This window comes from Octopus bimaculoides, chromosome 2 (genome assembly GCF_001194135.2).
Source record: "Octopus bimaculoides isolate UCB-OBI-ISO-001 chromosome 2, ASM119413v2, whole genome shotgun sequence".
Classification (NCBI taxonomy): domain Eukaryota; kingdom Metazoa; phylum Mollusca; class Cephalopoda; order Octopoda; family Octopodidae; genus Octopus; species Octopus bimaculoides.
In genome coordinates this window covers 66,237,092-66,246,960 of record NC_068982.1, presented here as the reverse complement: position 1 = coordinate 66,246,960, position 9,869 = coordinate 66,237,092, and the positions used below count along the sequence as shown (strand labels likewise).

The 9,869-nt window shown below is 35.4% G+C and overlaps 1 protein-coding gene across 1 annotated transcript in view; it reads right to left on the bottom strand.

Annotated features, from left to right (window-relative positions):
• LOC106870395 (golgin subfamily A member 2) overlaps positions 1 to 9,869 on the bottom strand; it is a 72,185-nt gene that overhangs the window by 9,676 nt on the left and 52,640 nt on the right. The window contains exons 14-19 of the mRNA XM_014916442.2: positions 9,474 to 9,561; positions 8,551 to 8,689; positions 6,349 to 6,541; positions 5,341 to 5,454; positions 1,302 to 1,460; positions 988 to 1,101 (exon numbers count right to left, since the gene is read on the bottom strand). Coding sequence (XP_014771928.1) covers positions 988 to 1,101; positions 1,302 to 1,460; positions 5,341 to 5,454; positions 6,349 to 6,541; positions 8,551 to 8,689; positions 9,474 to 9,561 — 807 coding nt within the window. The remainder of the gene's footprint in view (positions 1 to 987; positions 1,102 to 1,301; positions 1,461 to 5,340; positions 5,455 to 6,348; positions 6,542 to 8,550; positions 8,690 to 9,473; positions 9,562 to 9,869) is intronic.

Here is a 9,869-nt window from a genome sequence, read left to right as displayed (position 1 = left end):
CAGAATGTAAACAAACCGGAAAAAAGAGATAGCTTGTGGTTTCCTGCAACTGTAGATGAAATACGGGCATTTTTTGCCATAAATATTATTATGGGTATTAGTTACCCAGAATAACAAATTACTGGAGCGATCAGGAACCTTTTGGCGATGAATATATTTCCAGTATTATGAACGAGTACGATTCGTGAAGCTGAACCAATATTTACATGTGAGAGACACTAGCAGTACCCCAGTACGTGGAGAACTTTCAGACAAAAATTATGCAATAGAATTGATTAAGAACCCTTTCTTAATTATGTTTCAAATATCACATTAATATGTTGATAAATAAAAAAGTTACAGGTGTTTAATGAGACTAGTCTAAATTCATGATTATTTTAGAATTTAATTGAAACTCATTATTTGGTCAGAAATATAGTAACGAAAGGGTTAAAGTTTCTAACAGGATGAGTGACCACACTGATGTTCAATGGCCATGAGAAGGACCTCTAAGGAGCTGTTACATTGAGAAAACTACTGTTTAATCATCTACAGAACATGAATGACAAGCGGTGGCCAAAGAAGGTACTGAGTTCTGGTTGATTTGTCATTCTCATCAAAGACATTTCAAAGAAATGGGAAAGTAACAATATACACTCCAATCTTAAATAACTATATGCATTGTTATAAAACTCAAGATAAATTGTTATGGGAGACACAAATTTGGGAGGGTTTATTTATTTGAACAATTGTTTTAACAGCAGGATGCCCTTTCTCACAACTAATTACTGAACCATAAAATAGGAAGTGCAACTTGTTTTGATACCATCTGGAATAATTACAGATACTTTGTTCAGAGATACAATGCAATGATTGTCATAAGGTGAAATCTTACATGGTCAGTAATTAAACACAAACACCCAGTCATTATACTTTATATTGCAAGAAACAATTAATTACAACAGATAATGAAAGTAGAAATCAAAGCTTGAAGTAAAATTTACTAACAATAGTGTCACTCTTCTCATCCTTTGAATCATCATAAATATCTTTGTTATCACGTGACTTTACAAGCATATTCCTCAACTCAGAATTCTGTGTTGTAAGAGCATTCATCATATCCTAGAAATAAATAAATAAATAAATGAGCATTCAACTGCTTAGATAAAGATATCACATTAACATTTCAAAATCCATCAAAGTAATGAAAATGTTTGAAACCAATGTTACTAGGTCCATTAATGTAATTGAAATTACATTTTCTTACTCTGCCAGAGTAATTATACTGAAATTTAAAACAAAAAAATAAAAAATTTATAAACCTGGGAGGCAGACAGTTCTCTCTGCAGTGTTTCTACTAACTGTGCTTGGGCTTCATAATGGCGCAGTCGGTCCTGGATTTGCTCCTGCTGATAAGTCTCTCTCTGCAAATTGTCAGCACACTTTTGGATCTCATCCAGTTTTAGATCCCGTGAAGCAAGCTAACAATAAAGAAATACATGTATCTTAGCTTTTGTTTTTATAAAGATGTTTATAAAAACATAATATACGTTATTAGCATGCATTCTTTGAACAAACAGGGAAAGCAAACCATCAAACATTATCATCAACTACAACTCATACTTGAATAGATAAAACAATTTAGTTTCCTTTGTGTTTGTATGTGAGAGAGAGAAAATTGTTTTATCAGACAAGTGGTGCAGTGCTAATGCTAAGATTTCACTGCACAAAATACAGGGGTTGGACAAAATAATGGAAACACCTATCATCATAGCATGATAATTTTGAAATATCTATAAAACCGTCAAAAGCTTGTTTATTTTTAAGTTTTTTGATTTATTATTAATGTTGCTCAATATGTTTGCTAAAATTGCTGTTTCTTTTCGGATATCATCAGAAAAAGGTAATTAAAATTCATTAAAATGACAGATCTATTGGACTTTCAAAGAGGTCAAATTGTTGGTGCTCATATGGCAGGTGCTAGCATAATGAAAACAGCCGAAATGTTTGGTGTATCAAGAAGTATTGTTTCAAAAGTAAAGACAGCCTTTGAGAAAGAGGGAAAAACCTCCTCGTTGAAACAAAACTCCGGAAGAAAACCAAAACTTTCAGATAGGGACTGTCGGACTCTTACGTGAATTGTTAGAAAGGATCACAAAAGTACAGCTCCCAAAATTACTGCAGAGCATAATGACCACCTCGGAAAGCCAGTTTCCACAAAAACTGTTTGCTGGGAGCTGCACAAAGCCAGATTTCACAGGAGGGCTGCAATCAGAAAACCACTACTTTCAAACACAAACGTTGCAAAGCGTTTACAGTGGAGTAAAAACCTACAGAATTGATCCCTAGAGCAGTGGAAGAATGTTATTTTCTTGGACGAGTCATCCTTTACCTTATTTCCGACCACTGGCCGAGTATTAATAGAATTCATCATCATCATTTAACGTCCACTTTCCATGCTAGCATGGGTTGGACGATTTGACTGAGGACTGGTGAAGCGGATGGCTACACCAGACTCCAATCTGATTTGGCAGAGTTTCTACAGCTGGATGCCCTTCCTAACGCCAACCACTCCGAGAATGTAGTGAGTGCTTTTTATATGCCAGAATTAATGGTCAAGACTATTCATGCATTTCATCTGATCAAATTCATCCTATGGTTGCAGAACTGTTTCTGGAGGGAAATGCAATCTTTCAGGATGATAATGCACCAATTCACACAGGGAAAGTTGTTGAATGGCACAAGAAATATTCTAGTGAAGTTGAACATATCAGGCCACCACAGTCCCCAGATCTCAATATTATTGAACATTTATGGTGCATTTTAGAAAAACAAGTAAGGAGTTGATATCCTTCACCATCATCACTATAAGAACTGGAGACTGTTTTAGCTGAAGAATGGACAGAAATTCGTTTGAAAACAATTCAAACTTTGTATGAGTCCATACCTCATAGAATTCAAGCTGTGACTACTGCCAAAGGTGGTCCTACCCCATATTAAAATACATTTGTTTGAAATTTTAAGGGGTTTCCATTATTTTGTCCAACCCCTGTATATTTTAAAGAAATCAGCTTATGTACACAATTTTCATAATTGTGTCAGGCTAAGAGTAAATGAAAGCAAACCCTTGAGATTTAAAATCATAAGCAAAATTAATCAGAAGTAAAAGAAAACCTATTTAAAAGATTGATGAGCAAGACAACTTCTCCAGTGCTGGTGCTATGAAAAAAATATAGCCAACATACACTGTAAAGTAGGTGAGAAATGAGCAGAGGAAGCATAAAGATGTGAGGTGCCTTTAGTTTTGTCTTGCTGAGAACTATTCAGCCCTTTCTAGTGTTGGTACCATGGAAAAAATACATCCAGTACATTTTGTAAAGTGGTTGGTAAAAGAAGGGCATCTGGGTGTAGATACCAAGCCAAATGATATGTACAAACACCAATGAGAGCAACACTCTTACAAAAAATGACTTGGACTGTAACAATCTACTCAACCTATGGAAAGAAGACATACAATGATGAAACATCCAGCAGTTCCTAGAAATACACAAACAGATGAATATAAATGTCTCTTAAGAACTATGATGTTCAGTGCTTAGATCCCCTTGAATAGTTTTTAACAAAATGAGATATAACTTTCTCTCTGTTTGGTGAGAACTATTTCTATAAGACCATCTGACTCCTTCACAATTTAAGAAAGGTAAACATTGATTCTTTTGAGCAAACACATGGTCATATATTTATAATTTAGAGGAACTTATATGACGATCAAGCCTTTCTCCATCAGCATCTTCATTTTAAGTCCAGCTTCCATGGGTTGGCTGGTTTGACAGAGGACTGCATCTTGCATTAACGTCTACTTTGGTATGGTTTCTACAGTTGGATACTCTAACACCAACCACTTTACAGAGTGTACTAGGTGCTTTTTTTTCATGGCACTAGTAAAGATTGCTTTATAACTTGCAAGGCTATAAGTCTAAAGTGGTCACTATAACTGAAGGAAAATAGAAAAGAGAGTGTACAATTATTCTACAAGGGTGAGCTAAAAAGTTCATGGGCTGACTATGAAAGAGTGATGCTAAAGATGTGAAATCTTGCATGCATTAATTTCATATCTTAATAACTACATTGTTTCTTTCCAGGTAAACTGAGATCTGACTTTTCAAAAAGATATCGAAAGTAACTAGTAGTGACTTCTCTTCAAAATGGACAAACTTTGATATCATGTTGTTATCAAGTACTAGTAGAAAAAGGGTTTAGCCCCCACAAGGACATTCATGCTGATATGATTGCTACACTAGGGGATGACACTCCAACTTTATCAACAGTGCAAAAGTGGGTAGCTGAATTTAAAAGGGAAAGGAAGAGTCTTGAAAATAACCCATGATCTGGACATCCTGCAACTGCCACCATCAAGAAAAACATGATCGTGTTCACCATATGGTGATGGATGACAGGCAATTGACTATAAATCAAATAACCAATGCTGTTAGCATATCCTGTAAGATAGTTGAGAATATTTTGTAAAATGAACTTGGCATGATGTAAGTTTTTGTTCAGTGGGTGCCACATCTTCTGACACTTGTTCAAAAGTGTACCAAGCTAATCACATCACAGGAAAATCTGACATTGTTTCAAGTAGATCCAACTGGTTTCCTTGAACATTTCCCAACCCAGGATGAGTGTTAGCTTTATCACTTTGAACTAGAAACATGAAGTGGAAACAGCCCTCCTCATCTGCTCCAAAGAAGGCCAAAGTTGTTTCATCTGCAGGGTAGGTGATGGTCTCGTTTTTTTTGGATGCAAAAGGCAATGTATACCAGCTTGCTAAGACAGTTACAAAAGGCAACCAAGACCAAACACCCAGAAAAGCTGGGAAACGGGGTTTTGTTTCATCAGGAAATTGCTCCAACACACAAGTCCTTGGTTTCAATGGCTGTTGTACATGACTGTGGCTTTGAACTGATTGACCACCCTCCCCATTCTTCCCCATCTGACCATTGTCTGTTGTCCAACATGAAAAAACACTTGACTAGGAACCAGTATAACAGTGATGACGATATCATATCTACTGTTGACTTTTTTTACCAACAAGATGAAAGCTTCTCCACGAATGGGATCCAAGCACTGCAACACAGATGAAAGAAGTGTGTGGACTGCAAGGGGGACTATGTTGAAAAATAAACCTCATTTGGTTACATTCCATGAATATCTTAACTAGCCTATGGACTTTCAGTTGACCCTCATTGATGAGGAAACAAGGGAGAGTAAGAGAAATAACCCTCCCCCCCACCTTTCCTCGCCAGTAACAGTTGCCACTAACAATAAATCCCCAAAACAGTTAAGGAAGAAACAACTAACCAATTCTCTCATATCCTTCAGTTCGTCCTCTTGTTGTGCCAATCGATCAGCTAATTCATGAGCTCTGTGTTCTTCAGATTGTAATTTGGTCATTAGTTCCATACTGTCATTACTCTGTAGAAAGAAACAAATTCAATAATAGTAGTTCCAAGTATCTGACACCTTATCCGATTTAACAAAACATGAATCCAAAATATAAAAAGAACAGCAAATATTCTTTGTAGGAAACAGTTTTTCTGAGAAAAATATTTCTAAAATCATCCTCTTTTATTATTCTTCACATGTATAATCTAATCAATAATACATTTCATAAATTTGTATGTCATGGAGAGTTCTAATGTTTCTTCTGAAGAAAGACTATCTGAAATATCTCTCCCTTGGCATACAAATGTATTCACATGTTCTTAAATTAATTAGCTGATGCCAACTGAGAATATTACCCTTGGACCCTGGTTTTGTTAATTTAGTTAGATACTGACTTGATATAACTATGATTTCCTTTCTTATTTATTTATTATTATTATTTTTTTTTTTTGAAGATATTAAATTACATATTGTCAAATTAATAATTATGTCAGCAGCAACTTGATTCTCTTTCACCTCTCTTTGTAAGATGGTCATATAATCAAAAAATATGAAGCTCATATAATTTTTTTCTTCTCCAAAAGAAAGTCTTATACTGAAGACAAGGTGGCTATTTTACATACATTTTCAACTTGTTCTTACTCATCTCATATTTAATGGGCTTTTTCATTTTATTTACTGCTCACTTTTAAGCTTGGTTTTTCTCTTTATTTTTTTTAGTTTCAGATGAGCTAACTTAATTCTTTAACAAAATTATTTTGCAACAGACTTAACAATAATTACAATTCTTTAACAAAGCTTATTTGTTACATAAAATCTTAATCCTAAAAACAGATTAAACATCTTAATTTAAAAGCGTTAAGAAATACAAGATACAATGAATGTAAAATGGAAAAATTAAAAGAAAGAAAAATCAAAACTAACCATTTTCACAAATCCATTCTGAAGTTCTGCCAACTGTTGTTTAAGGTCTTTGTTTTGTGTTAAGGCTCGACTAAGGGCAGCCTTATCACTCTGAATATTTTCTAACAGTTGGGCTTTATTACTCGATTCTTCTTTAAGATCACCAACAGTAGTCTCCAAATCCATGATTTTGTTTTCCTTTTCCTCAAGAAACCTAAAAACAATAAATCAAATACAAAATATAACAAAACATCAATAATTCAAGACAAACAAAATAAACCATAGTACTATTAGCTATTTAACTCACTCCTTTCTTCACTCTCAAAATCGTCAAAGCATGTAATAAATTGTGATGGTTGAAGGACACTATTACTTAAAACTTCTATGCTTCATAAAAATCCTGATGTGCCTAGACATACTTTCCCTTTTATGGCTCTTTTACAGTTCACTTTTGTGCTTTCTTGCATTTTACCTGTCTAATGTACAGGTACTTGGGCTATTATTACCATCTTTCTTTACTTGACACACTGCTATTTTCTGTCGCCTCTTTTACTCTTTTCGGATAAGTTGTATTGCACCTGACCACTATATACAATAAACTCATTATAAAAATTAGTAAAAATCTAGAGGACTGGTGAATTAGGGATGAAGCAGTATTTGTTGGGGTGACATTATTTACGAAACCAAATTTGCACAGGTTTCCTGTTTACATCTAAAAGATACCCTGTGAGTGATGAAGCATATGTAAGTTTTCACATTGAAAGACAGTTGCTGGTGACAAAATACAATCCATTCGTCTATCACAGGTTTTCACATATGAAAGGATTTGAACACAAACTAAAACAACATTTGTTTTCGTTATACAATATTACATGAGCTATTTCAATATGGTATGTATTTACAGCTAAGTAGACAAGATTATGGTTAGTTATATATTTTGTCTTGGACACAATACAATGCTAGTCACATCATATGATCAATTGGCTGATTATAACAGCTCAAGCAGCAAAAACCAGAATGGGAGCATATAGTCATTCCACCTGCTAGAAATAACCAAAGTGTGCTAAAATCAACCCCTATCATTTAAAAAAATAAAGGTTATATTAAATAATGTTATCAATATATTATCCCTAAAAGAGAGGGAATGTCTTTGATGAAAGATGTGCTGGGTGAGGTCTGACCTGAGACTAAAGAAGAACTCAGCCAGTTGCAGCTCTTGTTCACAGTTTGATAATTAAATAGACGTTATGAGGGGGTACCCAAAAGTAACTGGAAATGTTATCTATGAGACAAGCCTGTTGTAGTTCAGGCTTCTGCTGCTAGAAGCTACTTGATGCAACCTTCAGGTATCAATCTGCCGACCAGCGGCATCAGGTGTACTCCTACTGCCACATGATTTGTCTTTGTTCTGCAATGCTTCTCTCCTGTTTGTCAATTTTTGCAATGGCTGAAATGAAGGAACAGCATGCTGCCGTGAAATTCAGTTTTCTGCTGACGAAAACGGCAGCCAAAACAGTTGTCATGCTTCAAACAGCTTATAAAGATGCTGCCATGAGCAAAACAAGTTTACAAGGGTTTCCATGCATTAGGAATGGTCACTTGTCGCTTAAAGACCAACCTTCTTCAGGACGACCATCAACCTCCTGAACGAATGAAAACGTCATGAAAATTCATGAACTGGTCTTGGAGGACCATCACTGAACAATTGATGAACTTGTTGATATGACTGGTGTGTCCTGGAGCCAATGAATTTTGAGCAAGAAATTGCGAATGAAAAGAGTTGCAGCAAAATTTGTACCTCGTTTGCTCACAGAAGATCAAAAGCAGTCACGACTGAATGTGTGTTGTGAATTGAAAGAACAGTTGGAAGTTGATTCAGACCTCTTTTCAAAGGTCATCACTGGTAATGAAAGCTGGTGCTAGGGAATTTTCAGATGTGGAAGAGGTGAAGAAATAAAACAATGAAGGCATTAAAGGGTATCACTTCGCAAGAGTTCCAGCACAGCTTGGAATAGTGGAAAACACACCTGGACCAATGCATTGTTTCAAATGGAGAATACTTTGAAGGCGATAAAAGTGTAAACATATAAAAGTGAATAAAATAATATTGCAAAATTCCAGTTTCTTTTGGGTACCTCATCGTAAAAAGGAAGAAAGAATGTTATGTTCAGATTTAAGTGCAAGCAAAAATGTAGAGTTTATCACTAGTTGCCCTCTACTTACCGACTTAGTTGTGCATTGTCTCGGATTTGGGTTTCATGCCTTTTGGTAAGCTCTTCATAATCGGCTCTCAATTTATTGATTTCTGACTGGAGGTCAGAGGAAGATATACTAACACACTGGTTCTGACTTTCAGCCTCCTCTAATTAGGGGGGAAAAAAAACAGGTTTCAAACCATGACACAAATATGAAATACAGATATGAATAACTAATTAACTTCTAATAAAAACAGATTTGATCCTTTAGCACTTAAACTGGCCATATCTGGCCAAAACATTCTACCTGTTCTATGTTCAAACTAGCCAGGTCCAGCCTCTCACACCTATCCTACAGTGTCATTCTAAAAATAAAGTCACATCATTGGAATCTTAAAGCTACAAAATAACACATAATTCAAAACAATGTGAATAAATAAGCATTACATTTCACAGAATAATCTGAATGCTAAAGGGTTAAGGGAATTGACAGAGTCATTACTGAGTCAGAATGCAGAGAGTTGGAGTAAATATCATGAAGCATTCTGTCTGAGTTCAAATCCTGCCAAGGTCAACTTTGCCTCACAGTCTTTAGAGGTTGAGAAAAAAAACAACTGTCCCAATACAAGATGGTGGATCAGTGGAACTATAAGAACATCATACCAAGATGCCTTGTGGTATTTGTTTCAGTTCTTTGTATTCCAAGTTCAAATCTAGTTATGGCTTACTTGGATGGTAGATTTCACCTGTTGCCCAGTTTAACACAGTCACCTGACATCTTCAGTTCCTTTAGCAGATTCCACTCTGTTACAAGCATTTGGGTCAGACTTCTGGTTTGAGGATAGCTTTCTTTCTCCCTCCCATCAGCCTCAGAAACCTTGTAAAAAGTCATGAGCACCTTCTTGATTAAAAAATAAAATAAATTAAAATACAAAAATAAAATAGCTTTACCTAATTGTCTGCGTAAACTGTGCATTTTAGATTCAGCCTCATGCTGCTCCGAATATAATTTTTCTCTTTCTTCAGTTAAGGAAGTCACCTAAACACAGAACAAAATAGATTAGTAACACGAAGGAAGACATCCAGCAGTAAAACAATGCCCCAATAATATATTGGTCTAAGTCATGCTAACACAGAGTGGAGGGAGGAAAAAAATTGCACATGTAAAATGTATCTATCTATCTATCTATCTATATATGTGTATGTGTGTGTGTGTGTGTGTGTGTGTGTGTGTGTGTGTGTGTGTGTGTGTATATGAGAAAAGTTGAACCTAAGAAACATCAGTTGTGGTATGCAAGAGAGACAATTGCGCTGGTATGGAAAAGTGGTGAGAATGGATGAGGATAG